This window comes from Panthera tigris, chromosome D2 (genome assembly GCF_018350195.1).
Source record: "Panthera tigris isolate Pti1 chromosome D2, P.tigris_Pti1_mat1.1, whole genome shotgun sequence".
NCBI lineage: Eukaryota > Metazoa > Chordata > Mammalia > Carnivora > Felidae > Panthera > Panthera tigris.
Genome location: NC_056670.1, coordinates 85,556,238 through 85,581,742, shown reverse-complemented (window position 1 = coordinate 85,581,742; position 25,505 = coordinate 85,556,238). Strand labels below are relative to the sequence as shown.

General features: G+C 58.0%; 2 protein-coding genes across 3 annotated transcripts in view; one reads left to right on the top strand and one right to left on the bottom strand.

The window, feature by feature from the left end:
- Positions 1-3,535: 3,535 nt before the first annotated feature.
- Positions 3,536-17,097, top strand: BNIP3 (BCL2 interacting protein 3). Its single transcript, XM_042961128.1, has 6 exons — positions 3,536-3,778; positions 11,668-11,818; positions 12,420-12,504; positions 14,485-14,591; positions 14,664-14,813; positions 16,236-17,097. The coding sequence occupies exons 1-6, from the start codon at positions 3,733-3,735 to the stop codon at positions 16,279-16,281; spliced, it is 585 nt and encodes a 194-aa protein (XP_042817062.1). The 5' UTR covers positions 3,536-3,732; the 3' UTR covers positions 16,282-17,097.
- The window catches only part of PPP2R2D (protein phosphatase 2 regulatory subunit Bdelta), a 55,842-nt gene continuing 47,301 nt past the window's right edge, over positions 16,965-25,505 (bottom strand). Inside the window, exons 10-15 of one of the 2 annotated variants that reach the window (XR_006209423.1) lie at positions 21,488-21,532; positions 20,979-21,390; positions 20,310-20,632; positions 20,058-20,197; positions 17,178-17,263; positions 16,965-17,057 (exon numbers count right to left, since the gene is read on the bottom strand). Coding sequence is in view for 1 of the 2 variants with exons in the window: in XM_042961127.1 (XP_042817061.1) it covers positions 23,291-23,570 (280 nt within the window). In the remaining variant the exon portion in view is untranslated. Of the gene's footprint in view, positions 17,058-17,177; positions 17,264-20,057; positions 20,198-20,309; positions 20,633-20,978; positions 21,391-21,487; positions 21,533-23,067; positions 23,571-25,505 lie in introns of those variants that run through there. The other variant, XM_042961127.1, reaches the window with a different exon arrangement.

Sequence of the window (25,505 nt, the reverse complement as noted above, 5' to 3'; positions counted from 1 at the left end):
GAGAGAGAATCCCAAGCAGGCTCCGCACTGTCAGCGCAGAGCCCGACTCAGGGCTCGAACTCACGAACCCTGAGATCATGACCTGAGCTGAAATCAAGAGTTGGACACTTAACCAACTGAGCTGTCCAGGCGCCCCTAAGGAGACATTTTTAAAGAGCTTAGGACCTCAGGAAATATTTTTTAATCCTTTAAATGTGCACCTATAGCCATGTGACAGAGATATGATAAGGTAATCAATACAAATCCTTGAAAATAAAAAGATCACATTAGGAGAAATGTATAAGAAGAAAACGACATTGAAATATAGGTTCAAGAAGAAAAAAGGAAAGATGCAAACTTTCCCGTTAAAGAAGGAAAACTATTAACGTGCATTTTAAGTGGACACGAGACTCTCCAACGGCTTTGGTACTCAGCTGCCAGTGCATATGTGAAAATCAATGAGGGGGCACCTCACTGAAGCGGACTGGGAGGCTAGAAGGGGGCAGTGAGGGGAGCCCCCCGCTCACGTCCGTCACAGGAACAAGTGTCAGAGCCCCGCACGATGCGTCTCCTGCCGGAGATGGGCCACCCCCGCCGAGACACTCATCACCCTGACCTCCCCTTTCCTCCTGTGGACTTTCCTTCACAACAACCCTCCCAGCCTCTCCTTCTTCTCCGTTAAAAAGCATTCCTCTCTTTTGTTTGTTGGAATTGCCTGTGGTTTCGCCTATTGGATTTGTCCCCAATCCCAATTTTGTTATTCCCAAATAAACCCATTTCTCGTTGGTAAAACAACTTTTACTTTCGCGTATACATTTAGAAGCACTATGAGGGGCGCCTGGGTGGCTCGGTCAATTGAGCGTCCGACTGTGGCTCAGGTCACGATCTCACGGTTCCTGGGACCGGGCCCCGCGTCGGGCTCTGTGCTGGCACCACGGAGCCTGCTTTGTTCTCTCTCTCTCTGCCCCTCCCTTGCTCGTGTGCGCTCTCTCTAAAATAATATAAACATTAAAGAAACTTAAGAAATATATAAATGTTAGGAAAACTTTGATTAAAACAATAATGATCACTGTATGTCAGAAACAATATCCTTGGCAACTGTGTACATTTATGATGCAGAACTTAAACGTCTATGTGGCGTGTGGAAGGTGAATTTTTCAAAATTCTTTATTATTTTTTTAAGTTTCTTTTATTTTGAGAGGCAGGGGGGAGGGACAGAGAGAGAGAGGATCCCAGACAGGCTCCGCGCTGTCCGCACAGGGCCCTAGGCCACCTCAGAACTGTGAGATCGTGACCTGAGCCGAAATCGAGAGTCAGACACTTCGCCGACTGAGCCCCCAGGCGCCCTGAATTTGTCAAAGTTCTTACAGGGGAAATGGGAGCATAGAAGTTTGATGACCACTGCCTGAAAAACAGCCCTGCTGTCTGTGCAGGGAGGGGGAGAGCAGGGCTCGGGCCACAGATCTTCACATCGCTGAGTCCCTTTCCCTTTCCCACTGGGCTGTCCTTGGACCCCGCTCTGCTTCTCTGCCTGGGGGCTCCTCAGGCTCCCCGGGCAGGCCGCCCCCATCTCTGCTACGACCTTCGCAGGGACAGTTTACGGGTCGGCCTCAGGCTGCTCACACGTGGAGGCGGAAAGGGCCCCTCCAAGTGTGGCCCTTGCCCTCTGTGGAAGGTCCCGCACGGACAGGGAACACCGGGTTGTAATGGCCTGGAGAGAGTTCAGAAGGCTCATAAAATCTGTGTGTTTGGGTGACATCGCAGGATGTGCCCACACACAAACACTGTTATATTATTTCTTTCTTAAAAAGTTATTTATTTTATTTTTATTTATATTATTTATTTATTTATATTTATTTTGGAGGGCAAGAGGGACAGACCACGAGTGGGGGAGGGGCGGAGAGAGAGGGAGACAGAATCCCAAGCAGGCTCCAGGTTCCCAGCTGTCAGCACAGAGCCGACCGGGCCTGAACCCACGAACCCTGAGATCATGACCTCAGGCGAAGTCGGATGGCTAACCGACTGAGCCACCCAGGTGCCCCCTTTCTTTCTTGTTATGTTTATTTATTTTGAGACAGAGAGAGAGAGAGAGAGAGAGAGAGAGAGAGAGGTAGGGAGAGAGCGCGAGCCCATGAGTGGGGGGAGGGGGAGGAGAGAGAGGAAAAAGAGCGTGAATGGGGGAGGGGCAGAGAGACAGAGGGGGGGAGAGAATCCCAAGCAGGCTCCATACTGTCCCCACAGAGCCCAATGAAGGGCTCGAAACCACGAACGGTGAGACCATGACCTGATCCGAAATCGGGAGTCGGAACTGACTGAGCCACCCAGGCGTCCCCATATAGTTCTATTTCTATTCTAGTAATAAGCAGTCAGATGAAATTCGATGGCAATGATAGTAACATTAAACGCACGACTATTTGGGGATCTAACAAGATGTGCGAGCCCTGCAGTCTGGAAGCTACACCCCGTCGCCAGGAGAGAGCAGGGAGCGCCGAGCTGGGTGGGGGCTGGGGGCCTCCCGGGACCGGCGGCCGAGGGGGGGCCGCAGCACCACCGGTGCGGGGCGTGAACACGGTGTGAGGGGCTTTGCCATTTGTGTCTCCGTGGGGAGGCTGTCCCGCACTGGCGCTGCTGGGATAGGGACCGCGCGTGGGAAACGCTTGTTGGATAAATGAGAATAGCTAGACTGAAGGGGAAGCCAGAAGGACTTGTGCTCCTCGCAGGAGCACCCTTCTCTAGAAGGGAAATGAAGTCGCAGGGATGGGAGCAGAGGGCTGGGTCCCCCGAGGGCGCTGTAGCTCCCAGGCACGCACGTGTGGCAGAGCCCCAAAGGTGCGGAAGGGAGTGACAGGCCTCACCGTGGACGGGGTGGCTCTGGTGTGCCCTGTGGGGCGCAGACGTGGAGAACCAGGGCCGGGGTCGCCGTCGATGGCTAGGGAGCACTCGGGCTTGCCCTGGTGAGTCCTGAGTCGGGGAGGCAGGGACAGGAAGTGGGGAGGTGATTGATCAGGTGCTGGCCCTTCCGGGTCATCGTTACAGGGGTTGCTGTGCGGCCTCCTGGACCAGTTGCTACAGTTACTGGTTCGACTTCCTAGAAGTGTCACTTGTGGCAGCCTGGCTTTCTGACTGACGGCTCGGGGGAGGGTCGGATGTGGGGGTCTCTGCAGGTGAGGGTCTCTACAGGTGAGGGTCTGGGTGTGGGTGGTCGTTCAGGTGAGGGCGGGCCAGCTCCGCCCCGACGGTGGTGACCAGCGCATCTGCCTTCCCGCAGATCCCTCGGTAGCCGGTCTTAGCAGAGGGGATCGCGGTTCCCCAGCCGGCCCCCCGCCCGCGACCACCACGCAGCGTCAGTCCCGTCCCTCGCCGCGCCTGCGCACGCATGTCCCGGGCCCCCGAACCCCCGCCTCACGCGCGCGCGCCCCGCCCTTCAGTACCCGTTCCGCGCACGCGCGTTGAGCTGCTTAGGCGCGGCCGCAACTCGCCCCGCGCACGCGTCGCACGCGCCGCACGCGTCCCGCGTTCTCGCGCACGCGCAGGCCCCTCCCCGCGGCCAATTGGCGTCGCCGCGGCTTATCCGGCGCTTATCTGTTGTGCGTCCGCCGGCGCGCGTCAGTTGGTCGGGGTCCGGGGTTAAGGCGACGCGCTCTGCTGGGCCTCGCGCACGAGTATCGGTCCCCCGCCCGCTCTCCTCGGAGCGTCCGGCGCCCACCCGGCCCCGACCCCGACTCGCGGTCGCAGCGCCGTCGCTTAGGCGCCATGTCTCAGAGCGGGACTCCCGGACTGCAGGAGGAGAACTTGCAGGGTGAGGCCGTGGGAGCCGGGCACGACCCGCGCCGGGGGCTGGTGGGTGCGGGGCTGGCAGGGCCGGGCGCGGGTTGGGGTAGTTCAGTGGGCGACCGGGGGCTGGCGGGGCTGGGGCGGGGGACTGGCGGGGCCAGGACAGAGGGCAGCAGGGGACGGGCGGCAGGGGACTGGCGGGGAAGGGGCCGGGGGTGGCGGGGGGCTGGCGGGGCCGGGGACTGGCAGGGAAGGAGCCGGGGGTGGTGGGGGGCTGGCGGGGCAGAGGACGGCCGGGGGCTGGCGGGGCCGGGACAGGGGGCTGGCGGGGGATTGGTGGGGCAGGGGCCGGGGGCGGCCGGGGACTGGCGGGGCCTGGACAGGGGCCTGGCGGGGGATTGGTGGGGCCGGGGCGGCCGGGGACTGGCGGGGCCTGGACAGGGGGCTGGCGGGGGATTGGTGGGGCCGGGGGCGGCCGGGGACTGGCGGGGCCTGGACAGGGGGCTGGCGGGGGATTGGTGGGGCAGAGGCCGGGGGCGGCCGGGGACTGGCGGGGCCGGGACAGGGAGCTGGCGGGGGACTGGCGGGCAGAGGGCGGCCTGGGGCTGGCGGGGCCGGGGACGAGGCCAGGGGTGGCGGGGGACTGGCGGGGCCGGGGATTGGCGGGGCAGGGGCTGGGGGCGGCTCGGGACTGGCAGGGCCGGGACAGGGGGCTGGCGGGGCACTGGCGGGGCAGGGGACAGATTGGATACCCCTAACAAGCCTAAACACCGCTCAGGCGACTGGGAATCCCGCCCTGAAGTCACAGCTCCCTGAGTCCGCATAGCTTGGTAAAGGCGCGTTTTATCACGTATTCCGTACGCCGGCGTTGATTTTAGCGAGCGGATGCCCAAGGTGGTTCTAGTTGGATTGTGGGCTTTAGATTTAAGGCGTTACTAGTTCTGCCCGTGGTGACTGTTGGGACTTACTCGGGAGGCAGGAGAGGACGAAGGGGTTACTGTTGATACAGGGCTCAGGTCCACCGGCCACTCTTCTTAGTGTAAGGTAAACAGCTTAATAAATGGTATAAGCATGTAAGTGTTTTTTGTTTTTTAAGTTGGGGTTCTATTTGTACTAGAAGGTTCATTGCAAACCAAAGCTCAGGATTGATTTGTGGGACAAAAAAAATCACTGTTCCCGTCCAGCACGCGGGTCCAGACCAGGCAAGTGCTCTGGGGCAGACACGTGCCTCCAGCCTTGCTGGTGTGCCTGTTGTTTCTGGGTCTCCGGACTGTCCTTTTGCATTTTGGGGAGCCAGGGCTCACAGGGTTGCTGGGCATTGCCCACCCACACAGCTAAGTGAAAGGCAGCCTCGAGAGCCGCCTCCTGGGTCTTGCCTCAGTAGAGCTGCGGTGCAGCCCTTGTTCTCTCGGCCCCTGGGGCCCCGGGAGAAACCCGGTGGCCCTGACCTTTGTATTCTCTGAAGCAAAAGTTCACTAATCTGAGTGAGCCTGTAAATAAGCTCTGGGGAGGGCTGTTCAAACCTTCGAGAATGAATGTTTAAGCTTCATTAAGATTGTCGAAATCCTCATGTTCAGAGAAATCTGGTGAGCTAATTCTTGTCCCTTACAACAAACAGGATCTGACTAGGCGAGACTGAGTCTAATACCGCGTGTAACGTGCATTTAAAAACTGCAAGCCATTTTTAAAATCCTGTAATCTCTTTAAAATTTGACATTGACTAGTTCTTTGAAATCGACAAAGGGATTAAGGGTTTAAAGGTTCTCTGTTTTTTCTCCTGTAAGTTATAAATTCTCTGCCTTGGGATCATCCTTTTTCTCTTTGTCAAGCTACTTACTTTGCAGCATCATGTGTCTTTCTTATGGGCCTTGTTCTGAGTGTTCCAAGGGGGCTCAGATCGCCCTCCGTCGACTGACCCCAAAGTGCTGAGTCATTGGCAGTGCAAAATTGCCAGCTTCTGAGTTAAAAGCTTTGTTTTTCTGTTTTGCTTATTCTATAAAAAGATGTTTACACACTGAGTGGAAATTCACGTTTAGGACACTCTTCGGGCGGTTCTCTTGCGTGTACGTGCTGCTGGGCACTCACTATCTGCCGGGTGTGGGTGGGGTCACTCGCGTCACATCACGTGGTGCTGCCCGGCTGCCCTGGGAAATGTGAATCCGGGCACGGCTCCCGTCTGAGGCGGCGCGTGCCCCTCTCGGTTCTGGGCTGATGACCTCTTGTTTCTCTCTGAGCCCTGAGCCCTGAGCCTGAGCGGAGCCAGCCTCCTTCAGCCCGCCCTACAGACAGCGGCAGCGCTTTCCTTGAGAGCTGATTGGTTGTTCCCTGGTGCCCCCGGTCCATTCTAGTTTCAGCAAGATCCCGATCTGCCTTTCTTTTCCCCACTTAGATGCGCAAGTGCTACCGTGCAGGAGGGCGGTAGGTAGTAGGATGGGAGGCGGTGGCATGGCTGACTTCCCACGAGGACCCCCGAATTCCAGGCCGACTGTTGACGAGTGCATGGGTTTAGTAAGGTGCTCACCAGTTTGCTCTGAGATGCTCCCCCCACTTGCTTCCTGCAGCCAGTCAGACGACGCTGCTGTCACAGCCAGCCTGCTCTGGGCAGAGGCGTCCGAAGAGAAAAATGGGGTTTCTTTGGCATGGAAATTCTAGTAGAATTGTGCAGTTTTTTTTAATTAAAAAAAAAAAATTTTTTTTTTAACGTTTATTTTTGAGACAGAGACAGAGCATGAACAGGGGAGGGTCAGAGAGAGAGGGAGACACAGAATCTGAAACAGGCTCCAGGCTCTGAGCTGTCAGCACAGAGCCCGATGCAGGGCTCGAACCCACGAACGGCGAGATCATGACCTGGGCCGAAGTCGGACGCTCAACCGACTGAGCCACCCAGGCACCCCAGAATTGTGCAGTTTTGAGAGTGCAGGTTTCAGACGTGTAGGTCCTTGCCCAACTCACAGATGGTCACTGAGAGGCCCGAGGCGGGGCAGAAAATCAGGCAGGTGAGCACAAGTATAGGAAGAGTCAGGCTCCCGGTGAGGTGCCCTGGGGGCTGCTGGGAGCCCGGGGGGACAGTGCAGACAGGATCCTGAGTTATCAGAGTCCTAGGTCAAATCAAGTCTCTCATTCTGCCCACCTAACTTGAGAGGCGTGCATGCATTTATTTACTGTTCTGTTTACTCACTCACAAAAATGGTTGTGCTTAGAGAAGTTTTTAGAACGTGCAGTTTTCCCAGGGAGGAAGCCCTCTGAGGAGGGAGCGAGTTCCTCGAGGCTTAGTGGCCGCTCTCCCTCTGAGAGGTGCGCCTTCTCAAACGTCCTTGGTTCTGTTTTCTGTCTGTCCTGCTGTCTCACAGGTTATTAGGACGCCTGCCACCCCCCTGACCAGTCCGTTTCAACCCTGGCTGCCCAAATCCTGTTACAGCTTTTCCAAAATACATCCATGCTGGGGTTCTGCCTCTGCATTCCAGCTCGGAGTTTGCAGAGCGCCAGCGAGGCTTCTGGAGAGCGGGAGAGAACACGGCCTCTCCGTCTCCAGGGCTGAGACCTGCTACCCAGACCAGGGCCGGAGGGAAACGGGATGTGCTGGGGGTTCCCTGTGGGCTGTCACATGGCACAGTGGAGGCAGGAGGTGTGGCTGGCGCTTCATCTCTGGCTTGTTCCGAGGTGTGAGCTGGGCTGTGTCCCCGTTGTTATGGAGCATATGTGGCGGGGAGCGGGGGGCCTGCCTTGGACCAGCAGCACCCCCGTCTGTTTCCTCGTGAGGCCTAACTATGGCTGGTGACTTGGTTTGTTGTTTGTGATTGAGGAAGCTTTTTGAGGTGGTGAAGACACGTTATCCCCATCTTTCCTGCTGGAAAAGATGAGGGACCTTAGCGGGTGCGTGACGTGGGTGGGTGGATAGCAAGCCCGGTTTTCCCTTGCCAGGAAGTGTGCTTCCTGCCCAGTTGCGCAGGTTAATAATAAAACTCTCTTCCTAGTAAATCATTCTTGGAAAACAGCTTTTGGACCCAAAGCTTTTGCTATAGAGAATCCAGAATGGGATTTTTTTTTTTTTTTCCCTCGGGATGCTTAGGACTTTTTATGACATGATTTTAAAAAGCATGGGCTGGTCTCATTGGGTCTTGAGTTGATCCTTGTAATGTAACAAAAAAATAGATATACACTTGCATTTAATAGTGTTACATGTCAGTTTTGTCTCAGTTTATTTTTTATTTTTATTATTTTTTAAGATTTTATTTTTAAGTAATCTCTGTACCCAACATGGGGTTTGAACTTGTGACCCCAAGATCAAGCCACACGCTCTTCAGGCTGAGCCAGCCAGGCAGCCCAGTGATACCTGTTTAAGAAAGCATATGTTTGGGGTCTTTTTCCTTGCATCTTGGCACCGAGCTCCAAAAGCCCTTGGGATTTCTTGAGTGACAGTAGTGTATTGAGGAACCCTGTTGGGACACACGGAGTCTGCTAATGAGGTGACTTAGCAGGGACCTAAGTGGCCTTTGCATGGGGGAGTGAGGGGAGAGACAAACCTGAGACGAGAGGGCGGGCTCTCAGTGCCTGCCCCCCTCCGGGGACAGGAGCAGCTGGAGGTTGGTTAGGAAACCTTCATACAACGAGCTTCAGGGAGTTTCACTGGTGCACATGCTGAGGTGCAGGAGCTCCCCGCCCCCCCCCCCCCCGCCCCTGGTCCTTGTACCCTGTCCTCTGTGTGTGTGTGTGTGTGTGTGTGTGTGTGTGTGTGTGTGTGTGTGTATGTACTTGGCTGTCCCTGAGTTGTGTCTTTTGTAATAAGCGGGTAAGTAAGGTTTTTTCCTGGGTCCTGTGAGTTGTTCTAGGGAAGGACTGGACCCGGGGCAGGTCTTGTAGGAGCCCCTGCATTTGTCGTCTGCGGGCAGAAGCGTGAGCAGCCTGGATGCCCCGTTTGCAGCCACTGTCAGCCGCAGGCAGTCTTGTGAGGTGGACCGTGTGGGGCCTCGCTGGCTGCAGGGGGTCACGCTGGAAACGAGTCATCGGACAGCCAGTTGGAGACCCCCCCCCCCAACACATTCCAAGTTGGAAGTGACATCATGAAAAGACCCCACACCCCTTAGACTCAGGCACCAGAGCTCTTGGAAACCCGGTCGGCAGCCCAGATGGAAACGTCAGATGTGCGGTCTTGGGATGGGAGGTGTGTAGGATGCTCTGAAGTCACTGTGGCTTCTGCTGACACGTGGTGGCCCGTGGCCTGGGCTCCTGGCTGGACGCTGGCTTGTGCATTCATGATGCGCTCCTGCAGCTGGAGACAGTCACTGGGAAACGTGTGTGACGATCGTGTTAGCAGACTGGGAGGCTGTGAGCTTTGTGGCAGCGTCTTTGATTTGCTTTTTTCCGATGAATGTGACCTGTGGTACAAGCAGCTCACTGAGGGTAGGTTAGGACTCAGAGAGGCCAGCTGGCTGGACGGCTGGCCGTCTGCTGGTGCCTCCGGTCCACCGTCCCCCCGACTGCACGGTGTGGGGCCATGCGGGGCGATGGTCCTCGTGGTGCAGTTAGAGGAGGTAGGACATGGCCCCCGGTGTCTTTCCCGCACGTTGTCTTTTGCAGCCTGCCTCCACCCTGTCCCAGCCCCCCGTCCTCCGCGTGCTGCCGGAGCAGCCTTTGACAAGTAGCTGCTGCCTGAGATACACAGACCCGTGACACAGAACAGAGAGACTGTCGGGCTCGGAAACAGTCCCATGCACATTGCCAGCTTGATCTCTGACAGGAGGCAGCCCGGCAGTGGGGAGCGCGGGCAGCTGAATGTCTGCCCCAGACTGAGCGTGTGCACAGATTGCAGCCGGGCTCAGGAAACCCACGTCTGCACGACAGTCCCCAGGACATAGATCTTCAGGACCTCAGAGTAGGAAGAGATTGAATATTTGGCTGAATTAAGATAAAAAACTTCTATTCGTCAGAACAAGACGTTAGCGCAAGAAGGCAAGCCACAGGGAAGTTACTTGTAACACGTTCAGATAAGAAAGGCTTGTATCTTGAATATTGAACTCTTACAGGCAGAGGAAGAGATTTTTGAACAGCTGATGTAAAAGGATGTCATCCAGGTGGCCAGCGAACGTGAAAATCCGGCCAGTTTCGTTAGAGATGAGAGAAACATGGGCTCCTGGGTGGCTCTGTCGGTTGAACATCGGCTGACGCTTGATTTTGGCTCAGGTCATGATCTCATGATTCGTGAGTTCCGGCCCCACGTTGGCTTCTGTGCCTATAGTGTGGAGCCTGCTGGGGATTCTCTGTCTCCTCCTCTCTGCTTCTCCCCTGCACGTGCTCGTGCTCCCTCAGAATAAACACTTAAAAAAAAAAAAGCGGGGGCGCCCGGGTGGCTCAGTCAGTTGAGCGTCCGACTTCAGCTGAGGTCACCATCTCACGGTCTGTGAGTTCGAGCCCCGTGTCGGGCTCTGTGCTGACGGCTCAGAGAGCCCGCTTCGGATTCTGTGTCTCCCTCTCTCTGCCCCTCCCCTGCTCATGCTCTGTCTCTGTCTCTCGAAAATAAATGTTAAAAAACAGAAATCCGAGAAATGTAAAACCACGTGAGGCGACGCCATCACAGAAGGGCCACCCGGGAAGACTGGCTGCACCAAGCGGGCAGCAGCGGATGCCCTGCTTTCTCGGGAGGCCTGCGCGTTGGCGCAGCTGTGTGTCGGGGCGCGTGTCTCCTGATGAGCCTGACGGCGCACGCGCTCCTCGCCAGCCGTCCGCTCGTAGGTCTGCATCCGATGGACGCGAGAGCGGGGACTCCGTGAGCGATGGGCAGTTCCGGAAGCACCGATGGCTGCCGTCCCCCACCGAACGGGCCACGGATCCGACAGAACCCCCAGCTTGTGGCGCAGCCGCAGCGGCGGGCCCAAGCACGTGCACGTGTCCACCAGCACTCAGCGGCCCCCGCGTCCAGCCCCCAGGTGGTGCCATTGGGCCCTGGCCCGGCGCCCCCCCCCCCTCAGCCCGCGCCGAGCCCGCCGCTTGCAGTGCGCTCAGGACGTCTGGGGGTCACGTCCCCCGTCGTGGGACGGGCTGGGACTGTTCTCGAGCTCTCCCGCCTGCTTGATTCCCCAGACATGTGCACGTGCACCACCCACAGCCCCTCCCCAGCCCGTCCCTGCCCAGCACGAGGCTGCAGGGTGGACGCCGTGTCCGTGGAGACGCCTCTTCCGACAGGCAGGCTCCCTCTGGGGGTGGGGGCTCCATCTGGTCCTTTGCTCACAGCCCGTGCAGGGGTGTAGATTGGAGTGAGTTTATCCCAGGAACTCAGCCGGTGGGCCCGTGGGAGAGCGAGCCTGGCAGAAGGTAGTGCCTTGCCCTGCAGGCCGTGGCTGCCGGGGGTATTCGGTGCGGATGGTCCAGTGCTAAGACAGCTCTCTGAAGCCACAAAATCTGGCTAGAAGCAGCTTGGGATGTATGTAACGGATGTCAATTTTGAGTAAGTTTAAGGACGTAGACTTCCTTCCGGTAACAGCTTGGGTGGCTTGAATCCATGAGATGCTTTGTTCTGGTTAATCACGTTTAGTGAGAAATTACCTTCGTTCTAGACACGTTCATCCGGCTTCTCACAGACGGGAGCACAGAGCAGCGGTCAGGAGCCAGTGTCGGGAGGCGTCAGGGCCAGAATGTGCAGCTGGTGTGGAAATAAGCACACGACAGAGTTTAAACCTTCAAAACAATTGAAATCTCTTCAGATGCTGTCGATACCCTTTTCTGAAAACTGAGTCGAAAGCATCCCAATCGGTGGTCCCTGCTGGCCCAGCAGGTCACCGGACACCTGTGCAGGTGCCACCGGGCGGGTATTTGTAGCTTCAAGGAGATGGCTGCGTGTCCCAAGAGTCAGGGCTGGGAGGGTGGCTGGCTCCACCGTAGGTAGAAAATCCAAGCCGTGTCCTCTTTTGTCTCCGGCAGGCTCCTGGGTGGAATTGCATTTCAGCAATAATGGGAATGGGAGCAGCATTCCAGCCTCTGCTTCTATTTATAACGGCGACCTGGAAAAAATCCTGCTGGACGCCCAGCACGAATCTGGACGGAGTAGCTCCAAGAGTTCTCACTGTGACAGGTGGGTGTAAGTACGCACGCGCATCCGGTGCTGACGGCCCAGCGCTCGAGCGGTCACGGTGGTAAGTGCTGCTTGAACCTGAGCTCGGCGCACGTTCAGGAGCGGCCCTCCCCCTTTCCGTCCCTCCTTGGAGAGGGGGACCCTCGCCCTCTGGCAGGAGGGATGGGGCCTGGTCCGTGGAGGGACCACAGTAAGGGGGGGGGGGCGGGGGGCAGATCCCACACCTGGTCCCCCGGCCTCTGCTCCCCGTGGGTCCCGGCTTTGTCATCTGGGTCACCACGAGCTGCTGGGCGTCAGCACTGCCGGTGAGTTGGGGCAGCGTGACCGGTCAGAAACCAAAGCTCAGGTGCTCGCAGGCCTGTAGCAGAGCACCAAGCCACGCAGAGCGAGCCTGCGGGCCGCGTCGGGTCCACCCCCGGGCCTGGCTCCCCGCTGCCTGCGCCGCTCCACTGACGAGGAGGCCGCACGGTCTGGCGCTGGCCTGGTGCCAGCGCTTCCTGTCTGGGGAAGTGGCCCCGGGCCGCCGGGTGCTTCGCTTGTCGGGACGGGAATAACGTGCCCGCCTTGCTCTTCTCCCATTCTCGCGTGCGTCACTATCAAGCCCGCCTCGCTCACAGACTCCGCAAGATACGAACCGAGCTTCGGAGATAGACGCCCACAGCGTGGGAGAAAAGAACAGCTCTCAGGTAGGCCGGAGCGGGCTGCGCACCGGGTGCCGTTTTGACATTTGTATGGTAAGCCTGTCCAGTGGAGCTGAGGAGAGGAGGCTCTGGTGTTCTTAGGGGGTCTCTTGCCTTTTTGTAAAGCCAGGGGTGGGGGCAGCGACAGCCACCACTCGGGCCTCACACCGAGCGGGCCAGAGAAGTGCGGCTCAGGTCACATAGGGGGCCTCTGCTGCCCTCCCGTGCCGTCCCGAGGACACGCGGGAGGGAGGTGGGTTGTCCCGGGCCTGCAGCCTGGACAGGGGCCTGTGTGGCCAGTGGGAAGGGTGGCTGGGAGCCGGGGAGCGGGTGGCCTTGGCTGTCGGTCGGACGTGAGCGCGTGTTCCAGTGTCTGCTCTTTGGGAGAGCCCGGCATTGTCCACAGAGCCTTTCGGGGCCCCCTACCATCGTGACGCTGACACCCCTTCCTCGATGGATGCTGTAGACCCTTCCAGAAACGATGCCTTAGGCCGTGCTGACTGTTGTTGGCATAATTCATGTGAGGAGCACACAGGCCAGTTACTTCAGTCTGAGCTCACTTTTTTAACATTTGCTCAAGTAGTTAATGGGTCTTGCTGGCTAGGTGCTTCGGTTGTGTTGTGGGGCTCCGGTCTGAGAGCGTCAGGCCCTCGTGCTGTGGGGCTCCTCCAGTCCCCCCCAACCCCCCACTCCCTCTCCCTGCTGCACCTGCGTATGTTGGAATGCGCAGAAAGTGTTTTTGTGTTTTTTTTTAATGTTTTATCTTCTTTTTGAGAGAGGGAGAGAGACAGCATGAGTGGAGAGGGGGCAGAGAGAGGGAGACGCAGAATCCAAAGCGGGCTCCAGGCTCCGAGCTGACAGCACAGAGCCTGACGCAGGACTTGAATTCTCGAACCACGAGATCATGACCTGAGCCGGAGTCGGATGCATAACCGACGGAGCCACCCGGGCGCCCCTCCAGGAAGTGTTTTCTTTGGGTGTTCTCGGTAATTACAAGAACACGAACAATTGACTTCCTTTCCCATGTTTATTTCAAAGTCTCTTGGGAAGCAAGGTCTTGAAGTACCACTGAGTCACTTGATCCTGTGGGGTCTCCCCTCAGGGCCTCCCTCCCACCTAGGCTCTTCCAGGACTGTCCCTGGTCCCCCGGGTATCCTGACGGTGCCCCCAGGCAGCTGGTTTGTTTTGCTGATGCATTCTACAGTATTTCCAAAGTTTTTAGTGGCTTTTCAGATTTTAAAGGAGGAATTACAGGATATACTAAGGTATAGACAGAGGTTTTATTTTTATTTTTTTAAGTTTTATTTATTTTGATGAGAGGGAGCATGCCAGGGAGGGGCTGAGAGAGAGAGAGAGAGAGAGAGAGAGAGAGAATCCCAAACAGGCTCCACACTGTCAGCAGGGAGTCCGACTCAGGGCTCAAACTCACGAACCGTGAGATCATGACCTGAGCCAAAATCAAGAGCTGGACGCTTAGCCAACAGCCCCCCCAGGTGCCCCAAGTAGAGCTTTTGAAATGCAAAAAAGAAAACTCTCTGTGATCCTGCTCCTTAGTCCCCTGTGATTAGTGTCTCATCTTACGGATTTTAAGATGTAGCTTGAAATCACAGGTGCAGGTATGTTTTTGGGTTTTTCACTCCCACTGAACACAAAATCGTTCTTTTAAACTTGATCAAGGGGCACTGTGCCGTTCAGAGCTTGTTTTGGGTTTTAGATGGTTTTTATTTGCTTGTCTCACAACCAGCCCCGTGGTCGGCATCTTTGTGCGGCCCCTTTGTCCTCTGTCCTCACTTCACGTGGCTTCCTTGGGACAGTGTTTGCAGCCTCAGCGTCTGTCCCAGAAGCGAGCCCCCCAACCTGCCGTCCACCCACCACCCGGCCGTGGGCCTCCAAGCCCGGCCTGCGTGACGGCGCGTGGGTGGACGGCGGCATTCCGTGGCGGGGCCGTGAGGGGCTGACCCACTGTTCACGTCGACTCTGTCGCAGTCCGAGGAAGATTATATCGAGAGGAGGAAAGAAGTCGAGAGCATCTTGAAGAAAAACTCCGACTGGATATGGGACTGGTCCAGTCGGCCGGAAAACATCCCCCCCAAGTGAGTGTCCTCGGGGTCGCGGGGTCTCGGTGGACCCGGAGCACGGCCGCTCACTCGCGTGTGTCCCCCCAGGGAGCTCCTCTTCAAGCACCCGAAGCGCACGGCCACGCTCAGCATGAGGAACACGAGCGTGATGAAGAAGGGGGGCATCTTCTCGGCGGAGTTCCTGAAGGTCTTCCTCCCGTCCCTGCTGCTCTCGCACCTGCTGGCCATCGGGCTGGGGTGAGTGAGGCCGTGCGAGGCTGCCCCCGGGGAACCGGGTCCCAGTCAGCTTACGTGACCTGCGTGTGGCCAGGCAACGGGACTCGGACCCTGGCCTGAGACCCTGCCTCACCTCCCGGCCCCACCGCGGGGATGGCCCCCCGACCGAGCCCTGACGGCAGAGGCTTGTCCCGCCCGGTGCTTTCGTGGCGTCTGGCTCGTCAGCACGGACGGCCCCGTGTCCTGTGTCGTCCCGGGCTGCGCCTCCCACGCGCAGGCGTGTCGCGGCCTGGCTTGGCAGAGCCAGGGAAACGGGCCTTCGCGCCCCCTGGCGTCTGGTGCGGCTTGCCCGGTGCGGTCCCAGCCTCTGTGCAGGTGGGCGGTGGTCTCACGAGCCCGGGCGCGCCTCATTCCGCTGCGGTTGTAGCTTGTGGGATGGTCCGCGTGGTCAAGATGGGCTTCTGATTCAGGCCGGCACCCCCTGGCCGGAGGGCTCGGGTCCGGGGAGAGGGAAACCAGGATGACCCGAGCCGCTGACGCACAGCGCCCTTGGCTTCCTGGGCCCCGCGGACGGGGAACCCGAGCCTCGGGCCCTTCCAAGTTTGGGGGCAGGTGGGAGCTTTCTGGAGGGCCCAGTGGCCGTGGGGGTGGGGGTGGGGCAGAGTTGCCCGCCCCGCCCTCCCTTCTGAGGCTCAGACCCTACTTCCGCCTGGGAAGTGGCTTCCCCAGGGGCCGGAACCCGTCCCCCTCGCTGCCCGGTGCTCGGTCTCCGGCACGGCTGTGTTCTGGCCAGCTTCTCCTGAGTCCAGCTCTGGACTGTTCTCCCCAGCTAGCGAGTCAGATGGCCGCTGCTTAAATGCCTGGTTTGGGCCTCCATTTCAGGGCTGATGTCTGCAGCTGGCGCCCAACGGGCAGAGCTTGCTGGCCCTCGGGACTAAGTCCGTCTCTGGTCCACCTGAGGCGGCTCCCCTGAGGACGGGTGGGCTCGCGCCTGAGCTCTCCTGCTGGGCCCGCCAGCCCCTTTATTTCTGCCCCCCTCTCGGTCAGTCCGAGCCTGACCCGCGTGCTCCTCTCCGGGCCCCGCTCTCGCCCCCCGCTCTCGCCCCCGGCCCTGGACCGCCTGAGGGCAGCGCTTTGTTGCTCGGGGACGGCCCTGGTGAGGCTGGCGGACGCGAACCCACGGCGAAGCCGCCGGGTCCGCTTCGAAAGAAGCGCCATGGCCGTTGTGTCGTGAGAGCATCTCTGCTTGCTCTGTGGCCTCCTCTATACTTAGAACACAGCTGGATCTCTAAACGCGATTACAAAATACTATGACAAATCACTAAGCGTTTGATAAGGTTGCAGATGCTCCTCACAGAGTTCTTAGGACAAGGTGGCAAATAGGCTGCCCCCGCCAGGCCGTGAGCGGTGCGCCCACCTAACTGCTCGTTGTTCTCTCTGAAGGATCTACATCGGAAGGCGTCTGACCACCTCCACTAGCACCTTCTGATGAAGAATCAGAGCCCGGCTTTTCCCCGCGGCCGGATCGCCGTGGGGGCCGCGGCAGCACCGACGGAGGCCTGTCCCGACCCCAGGAAGCCGCACCACTTGGTTCTGTAAATGCTGCGTTTCCGCCTTTAGTGAGATGAAAGAAAAGACAGAAGAACCAGGCTAACCCGTAATCGTATCCGTGGGATCAGTTAGTGCGCATGTCGTGTTGGTTAACATCTGCTGTAATAATTCGGTAGTAAATTCTCTTTGGATATTGTAAGTAAGTAAATAATTTTAACATGCTAGATACGATGTATGTAGTATTCTGGCAGATTATCTGTAACCAATTATTCAGTTAAAATACTTTATATTTGCAAAGAATGAATGTTTATTAAAATGACTACATGAGGGGTTTATCCCAAGTAAATATTGTGGCCTTATATTCACACTATTATAGGAAAGACTACATTCAAGTGGATGCAGGTTGTCTCCTAAAGACATTTAACTCTTTTAACGCAGAGTTCTTTGTCACGCCGTAGAATCCCGGAACAAATGCAGGTTCCGCTGTACTGTTGGGACACGAAGCCGTGCGTCCCTGCGGGGGGGGGGGGGGGGGGGGGGGGACTTCCGTCTGGGTGGCCACCTGGGACACTCGCCTCCTGCCCAGGGCCCCTGTCCGTGCCCTCCTCTCCACTCACTCTGGATTGCTGGATCTAGTCCTCCCCGTGGTGTTGGGGTTTCGTGCGCTCTTAGAATCTGCTCCATCCTGAGCAAACCTGTGTCTACTTCAAAAGACTGGAAATAGAGAAAAAATAAATCTTTGCCAAATCCTTGAGATGACTGTAGTCACGTGGCTTAAAAGTGTTCTAAAAGCTTTGTGGGTGAACCGGGCGTACGTCCCCTTGTCCCCTTTACCTCTCCTACAGCATGGCGGTGGCGGCGGCCTCTCGGACGCACCGTACAGATCCTCCTGTATCTGTTCTGCACCCGTACGCTACGTTCTGTTGTGTTAAAAATAAATAACATTTCGAGTTTTTAAAATTTCCGTTTATATTTAAATGATTACCTCAGGTACAGCAGCTCACAGCCATCTCATTTGCAGAAATTTCTGCTGCTTGAATGGGGTCGGAAACCTTCCTGGTGCTCGCCTTCTGGGAGACAGGTTCGGTCACGTGGAAATGCTCCGGCCGAGCAAACTCCCGTGACAGACAGCAGGGGGTTTCCGTCTGTCAGCAGAAACGGGCTGGTCCCTCTGCCGCTTCTGTTTCAAGCGGCCAATGGCCTGATCCAGGGAGCTGCACTCAGCGTGGCTGAGCGGGGTCCTGTGTCTCCAGGGTCGGTGCCCCTTGAGCACGGTTGACTCCCCTGTCGCCCTCTGGGTCATCACATGAGCGACCGGGGGCCCTCTGCAAGGCACTTTTGCCCCGCTCTTGGTGGCATTAGCTGAGCCCTGGGCAAATCTGGCTGGAAGCCCCGGAGGGCGGTCAGGAAAGTGCTTTCCCCTGAGTGACACCGGGAATGAGAGCGGGCTTTCTGGAGGCCCCTCCCCAGAGTGTGTGTATTTGCAGGTGTCTCTCTTTTGTCCTTCCTTTCTGGTGTGATAACAGCACACAGTAACAGCTTTTGCTAATAGCCCTTCTTACTGTTCATTTTACTCGCTGAAGAGTGAGTTTACGCGTCTGGGTGACTTAACGTGCTGCAAACAGTCTTGGATCTAAAGAGAGAAACCTGCAGTTGCCACTTTTAAATGAGTTTTCTGGTCCAGACACCTGCAGACTGGGTGGGGCACTTGGGGGCGGGGCGGGGAGGAAATCCATCAGCACCTTGACCACCACCTGCTCGTTGCTGTGACCTATGACCCGTTCTAGGAATCCACCCTGAGGATCACCCTGTAAAAGTCCGTTTCTAGCAGCGTGTCACGGGAGAGGCCCCCCGCAGAGGGTGCGCCAGCCGTGTGGGCGATCGGCTTGGACACCACACGGGCCCTCCGGCATCAGGCGAGCTGCCCCAGGTGACCCTGTTCAGAGCTGGACCCACTACGGCCCAAACTGCAGGCTGATGAACAAAATAAAGGCGTATTGGAAAAAAGAGCGTAACCGATGGTGTGCTATCATTCGTGCAAAAATGAGCCAAGGAGGCCCCTGCTCCTTATGAAGAAACCCGTGACCACACCCGAGGAGCAGGTGGGGGCAGCAGGTATGGGGGGGGATGGAGGGGAAGGAAGGCACAGGCCTTTGCCGGGACGGACTCAGCACCTCCGCGGTGCCTCGCGAAGCCAAAATCAATCATTGGAAACGTTTCCGAGATAATTCAAAATCGAATGCAAACAAGGAAATGGGACGATTCCTGAGGCCACGCTGGCGGCGGGGCAGGTGTTCGGAGCTGCGAACGAGGAGGACACTGAGGAGGACACTGATCCGGAGGAAGAGGGCGGGCCGGAGAGTGAATGGAACTCAAGGTCTAATAGATGCGGGGGAGGCAGGCACATCCTGCGGGGGAGGGGTCTCCCAGCTCCAGCCGCGGGGCCTCCGTCGGCCCGGTGAGCACTGCGTGAGCACTGCGAGCTGGCGGGTCCGGATCCGGTCCCTCAGGCCACAGGTAAAGTGAGGCCGTGAGGTCATGACCCGAGCTGAACTGAAATGGCCACGGGGTGAAGCACGGCTCGAGGGAGAAGTGGGCTCGGGGCAGTGGGGTCCGGAACACACACACACACACACACACACACCGGAGAGGGGGCTCAGGAGCCGGCGCAGGCAAAGGACACGGGAGACAAGGTGAAGGAAGTGCCAGTGGCCCAAAGCGGGACAAGAAACAAGCACGGCGGCGCGGTGACGGGCAGGCGCCCTCTTCCACGCCGGCAGCAAACAGGTGGGAGGAAAATACGGGCCTGCGAGTTGCGGGACCCCGTCAGGCACATGCGGGACCCACAGACGCCGCAGAGTGAGCGTGGGGGGCAGCCCCACTACCCGCCCCCCCCCCCCCCCCCCCCCGCGGTGGTCGCAGAGACCAAGGCCACGGTGCGTCGTGAAGACGCCTTGCAGCCGGGGTGAACCCCCACACGGGCCGTCCGCCTGCGAGGTCGGCCGCCAGCGCACCCCGGGGAAAGGGCCGCGTGTCCAGCAGACAGCGCCGGCAGGACTCGCCCCGGGCCGCCGCGGACAACGTGACGCAGGGGGCCTGACTGGCTCTGTGGGTGAAGCCTGCGACTGTCTCAGGGTTGTGAGTTCGAGCCCCACGCCGGGTGTAGAGATGATTTAAAAATAAGATCTTAAATCTCAACAATGGATTTAGGACCTGAAACCAGAAGCCAGACAAAAACAGGCCGTGAGCTCCCTGACATCGGTCTTGGCGACAGGTTTTTGGATTTGACACCATTCGCAAAAGCAACAGAAGCAAAAATAAACCAGTGGGGCTGCACTAAAAACCTTGTGCACACCGACGGGAGCCACCAACACGGAGCAGAAACCAAGTACACGGGAGCCAAGATCTGTGATGCGGAACCGACACTCTAAGTAACACCAGTCGGGTTAGACAGAAAACACGACGGGTTATTTCTCCGAAGACATCCGGGCACGCGAGATGCTCAACGTCACCCCCTGCACATGTGCGAGGCTCCCAGTCTCCGGGCGACGTCTGGGCCCAGGAGCGGAGCCCACGAGAAGCGTCAGTGGTGCCCCGAGGGTGTCGGTAAAAGGCTGCAGAGCCTAAGAGGTTCATCCGCAGCCTGGGAAGGTCTGTCCCCACCAAGCACACCTGCAGAGCCCACTCTGAACAGACTGGTCTCCAGTGACTTACCAGACACTCTGGTTATCAGAGGAATCCCAGGTTTGTTGCTCACGACGTCCTCAACTGTGCCGGGGTTGAGGTCGACAGCAGCTGTCCTAGCCCAGCGCTGGCATCCTGGTGGCTGGCAGGCCCGTGTTCCGGGGACCGTGCTGCACGAAGCAGGACAGGAAGGACAGGCCAAGTGATCCTGGATGGCGGCCACCCAGCCTCCCACCCGCTGGGGCCGCTGCCCACCCTGGACACCGAATGGTGGGACCCCACCTTCACGCACACCCCAAGTAGAGGGATGCACTGTCGGATGAGGTGCCGACGACTCCAACAGGCCCCGGGCCCAGAGGACCCCTCCGCACGTTCTCCTGCCGGGGAGTCCCTTCTCTCAGGGCCACAGCTCCTAGGTCAAGGCCACGCTCGGGTGTGAAAGTTCCCTGTGTGCTGTGCTCACCCGCCATCACCAGCCCCGCAGGGGTGCGGCGTGGGCCCAGGGGCAGTGCGCGCACGCCTGAGCCCGCCACCGGTGACCGCGTGCCACAGGGCGGCCACCTGTCCCCTGCCGCCAGTTCGCAGGGCCCGTGTGCAGCAAGCACCTAGAAAGAAGGGGCCACCACCATCAGAGTGAGAGCCCACGCGTCATACCCCACTCCTCCGAGACAGCCCTGGGTGTGTGTGTGGGGGCGGGGGGCTGCCCCACCCGTACTTGGCCCCGAGCACCAGCCGCGTGGAGACCCCTCACGGGGCACACATACTGCCCTCTCTGCGCCGGACACCGAAGGACCGGGGTCCCGGTCAGGTATCCCACCGGCTCATACGAGACTTTTCCGGACTCCCTCCACTCTCCCGGCAGAGCACCCGAGCCCTGTCCTAATGGAAGTGCGCGTTCCATCCCCGCTCAACATCCCCGACACGATCCCAGGGCCAAGCCCCGCCTCAGACCTGGGTTCCGTGCAGAGCGGCGTCCTCTGGACAACAGACACCTGCTGTCCCTTCTCCTGCAGAGCCAGGGAGCTGCTCACTCGGGGCTCCCACTGCTCTGACCCCGTCCCGGACACTCCCCCGGAGAGGCCAATGGCTGCTGGTCTGTGGGCACAGCACACGTTTGGAAGGAAAAAGCCCAGGTGCCAATTCTGACATTCGTCTCGACCCCCTTAAGACTTGCAGACATTTCCTCCTTAAAGCAACGTAGCAACAGAGCCCGGCTCGGCCTGGTCAGAGCGGTCCGCTCGTGCTGACCAGGGATGCTCCGGGGACGGGCCTCTGGCTCGGAGAAGTGGGGCCGCTCAGCTCCTCGGGACAGCAGGTGGAAACGTGGCATTTGTCGTGCTGTCCCGTCACCAGTGCCAGCGATCTGCAGACACATGACAACCAGGCTGAGTCTCACACTGACTTTCAGAAGCTCCATTTCTCACGAATAAAGATTATCCGTCCCGACCCAGGTCACTGGCCTGCGTAGAGCACGAAAACTTCTAGGAAAACAGCAGCACGGGACCCTAAGAATGAAAACAATTCACACAACTGACTTTGCGGAACAGAGACAATTTCTGGATTTGTAAACGAGAAAAGGGGAACGTTTTCGAAAATCCGTATTTCATGAACACAAATGAGCAAAAGAAATGAAGTCTGAAAACTAGGGATTCTGCCTTGTCGGGGGGACAAAAGGCTCACCTGGGACTGCACGTCGAGGAGGAAGCAGTGCAGGGGAGACATGCCCGCCCCCCGAGCGCGCATCCCGCGCAGGTCCCAGCTCCTGAGAGCAAGCGGGGGACCCCGGAGTCGGAGAGGGCGCCACCGGGGGCCGCGCCCCGGCGCGTCCCCTCTACCGGGTCCCCTGCGACGCAGAGGCTCAATTGCTACTCAATGGGAAAAGCCGTCTGAACACACAGTGCAAACCCAGTTAAACATTTAAAATTTATTAAACTTTTTGGTCAAAATAGTTGAACAAGTATGTACAATTCCGTTAGGGCTGCTTCTTTGTGCGAAGGCCCGCAGCGGACGCACACTCGGAGAACCGCGCTCTGGGTCTCAGGCCTGGAACTCGCGCCGCGACGCACAAGTAAGAACCGGTTTAAACTCTCCACTTCCAACCGAATGCGAACTGAAGAGGAGCTGCTACGTTAAATCAGGGTAACGAACAGAGCGTTCATTAACAAGACGTTCGCTCTCACGCCCTCAACAGCGGCGTGGGCACCCGGCGCCCCGAGGACGCTGCGGTTTGGGCCCGTGTGTGAAATCCCAGGAAGTTCCAATCCCCCCCCTATAGTTTCTGTCCTGGGAAATCCTGATTTCTGGCATCAAAGATCCTACTTTTAAAATACAGCCAGGTAGCGGTGGCAGCACGTGGGAATCAAAACTGTTCGTTCTGCTGGCTCGAAACGCACCATGAAACTCCGCATGCGTAGGGTTTCGGCGCTTTCTAAAGGGACCGCCCCCGGGACTCGTCACATTCCCCGGCGTGCGCGGGGAGGCTCACTGGACACCGGTGTCGCGGGCACGGCAGCACCGGTCTATCCTCGAATCCTTTCTGAGGGGCTCCCCCAGCCTTACCTGGCGCGTCACCTGGCCGACTTCTACAGAAACGAGAGAAAATGAACGCGAGTTCGGGGCCGGGCAGGGTCCGAGTTTGAGGTACTGCACGTGCCACCGTCCTGCCAGTGAAGGACGAGGGTTCGAAACCGTTCCAAAGCGTAATTCTGCGTAATTCCGTTATATGCAATGAAAGCGAATAAAAAGCCGATACTTGTCTTAGACTTAAAAAACACTTCTCAGAATGTGTCACTTTTATTCACTGGCCACACCGGAAGATGTGGCGGCAGACACAGGTGCGTGGGTGAGGAGAGCGGCCGGAGCCTGCTCGCCGAATCCAGCCCTTGGCCGGGCCACCAGGCCTCAGGGGACTGCGGGGGGGGGGGGGGGGGGGAGCGGTCCCCAAGAGTGAAGGGAGAGGGGCGGGGGAGGGGGGCTCGTGGAGAGACTTTTCTCCCGGTGTTAACTTTTTGGTCTATAAACTGGAAAGGAAGGCTCAGACTTAAATAAATACATTTATTGTGAGTAATGGCCTTTATCGAGCACGGCCCGCCGATGCGGCGCCAGGAAGGTTTCGGGCGTGAGCGGCGCCCACGGCTTGCCCAGGAAGGCGGGCAGCCCCTCCAGCCCGCGAGGGGAGCGGGGCCCACACTGCTCCTCGCGGAGAGGACGACGGCGTCCCTCCTCTGGGGCAATGGCCGGGCTCAGTCCCCGTGCCGGCCTCCCTAGTTGACCTTGTCCTGGAAGATGTACAGGTTGTTGGTAGCGGCCACGGCGATGATGTTCTCCGCTGGGTGCCAGGCCGTGTGCAGAATCTTCTTGTTGAAGTCCAGACTGTCCACACTGATCTCGTCCTTCTTTCTCTTCCCGCCTGTACACACTTTCCGAGGCTTTAAGCTGGCTCGGGGCTTGCTGTTCTCCCTGGAAGCTTCCAGCGTGACATCCCTCCGTGTATTTCGATCGAACATTCGGAAGAAGTTGTTGTAGGAACCAGTCATGATGGCGCTGTGCACAACGAGAGAGAGTAGTGCTGGTCAGGCACGAGGCGCGGATACCTTACCACACGCGGGGGCCCAGCGCCCTGGACGCCCGGCGAGGGTCACCTGCCCTCACCCCTTCCCTACCTGACAAGATCGTTTCAGAAGCAAGACGTGAAAATAACGGTTGGTAGAGAAAAACAGTGAAAATCGCCTACTGAACTTCACGTACGTAATCGTGTCCGCGAAAAGAAATATTACAGAATAAAAAAGGAACAGCCACACTTGATTACATTGATGTGTTCTGTTTGAAGTGAGCTCCTCACCCGGAGTGGGGTTTGAATTCACTACTCGCAGATCAAGAGTCTCACGCTCCTCCGACCGAGCCAGCCAGGCACCCCACGTTACTGCGTTTTTAAGAAGAGAAAAAGAAAAAAAACCCGACACAGCCACCTGTCCCAGCCACGGACAACGGGGTATTTTCAAGTCTCAAACATTTGCACTTTGTCAGTGATACAAAACTGACTTGTGTTCAGTAGACACTAGACCTGTCAGTGTCCCTGCACACACACCTCATCAAAGAATACTTTTTAATTCATTTAATGCCAAGAAGCTCGTTCACACAAAGCAACTGGCGTACAAAGGGGAAGACCTCGGGGTGAATCTCAGATGCTGCGGCTCTGCCCACGTTCTTCTCTCTCCAGGATTAATACCTAAGGCCTCCATGGTCTCTGAAGTCAAAAATGTTCCTGCTATACTGGTAGAAACTGCTGGTCTGTTTTTTAACAAAACTGAGAAAGATGGCTGACAAGCGTTGCCAGGATTTCGCCCGTGGCTTTAGAACGAGCCCTGCTCCAGACGAGGAGGGTGTTCAGACCTCGCCCTGCGGCTCCCGCAGACCCAGCCCGGTCCCCGTGGCTCCCCAGTCTCTTCCGACGACCCCGCGGTCTCCCGGCTCGGGCACGGCTAGCGGCTGACCCCGACACAGGCAAATCCCTCAGTGTCTGCCTCACCTCGTCTAAAACCGCACCCGGAAAACAGGACGGCCAGAGAAGGACTCCTTCCACTACCCGTACTCAGCCTGTGCGGTCTAAGCCCAGGAGCACGCGGCGCTCGGGAGAGGCCCAGCGCCGCTCAGACCAGGGCGCTCCCCGGGTCAGCCTCGTGTACCAGACCACGTCCAAGGAAGGCTGGGCAGGAAGTGTGCCGACGCGGCCCTTCCGTCCACGCTGCTCAAAGTCAAGCGTGTCTGCCACGATTCCTTGGAACAGAGACCGGGAAGAGCTCTTCAGGAGGATGCGGTTTTGTCCTCGACACGGATGAGAACTGGCGTGCGGCAGAAACGAAAGCAGACCAACTCTGATACAGATGCGGTATTTCTTTAGAATGTCTGACCCACAAGCCTGCAGGGGAGGTGGGTGTGCCCACTACCCAGACCATGTAAGTGACAACCCTCCTGAGCACCTGGACAGATGTCCTCCTGTTCCCCAGGTGGCCGAGTGGACTCAGGGGTAAGTGGCTATGTCCATTTTTGCCAGACAACCTGAGCACAGCCAAGAGGTGTCACGGGACAGCATGGTCTCAGGCAGGGTGCGGGTGCCCCCCCAACGTCACACCACCCCACGGGAGACGCTTCCTGCAAGAAGGCAGGGGAGCGCTGCGAGGGCAGAAGAACAGGTAAACCTTACTGGGAAGCCTCTGAATATTCCCGGGAACCGGTAATTTGAAGGCAGTTTTCAGTATTCCCGATATACCAAAAGGCACAAAGAAAAATACGACTATCCTTCTACCCATAAGCCACTGCTAACATGGTCAAATCCCACTGTGTACCTCTCTAGACGGACAGATCTCCCACCCGGGGCCCCTGCTGGGAACCGTCACAGAAGAGGAGTAGTATTCCTGTACGTGTTTCCATTTGGAGTAGTTATGTATTCTTAAAATCAATACCTTCTTGCGTGTTCTA

Bases quoted from the DNA above. Each gene is read 5' to 3' on its own strand.
- BNIP3 (XM_042961128.1), top strand. From the start codon at position 3,733: ATGTCTCAGAGCGGGACTCCCGGACTGCAGGAGGAGAACTTGCAGG. The intron at 11,819-12,419 runs GTGGGTGTAAGT...GTCACTATCAAG, and splicing joins AAGAGTTCTCACTGTGACAG to CCCGCCTCGCTCACAGACTC. The intron at 14,814-16,235 runs GTGAGTGAGGCC...TTCTCTCTGAAG, and splicing joins CTGCTGGCCATCGGGCTGGG to GATCTACATCGGAAGGCGTC.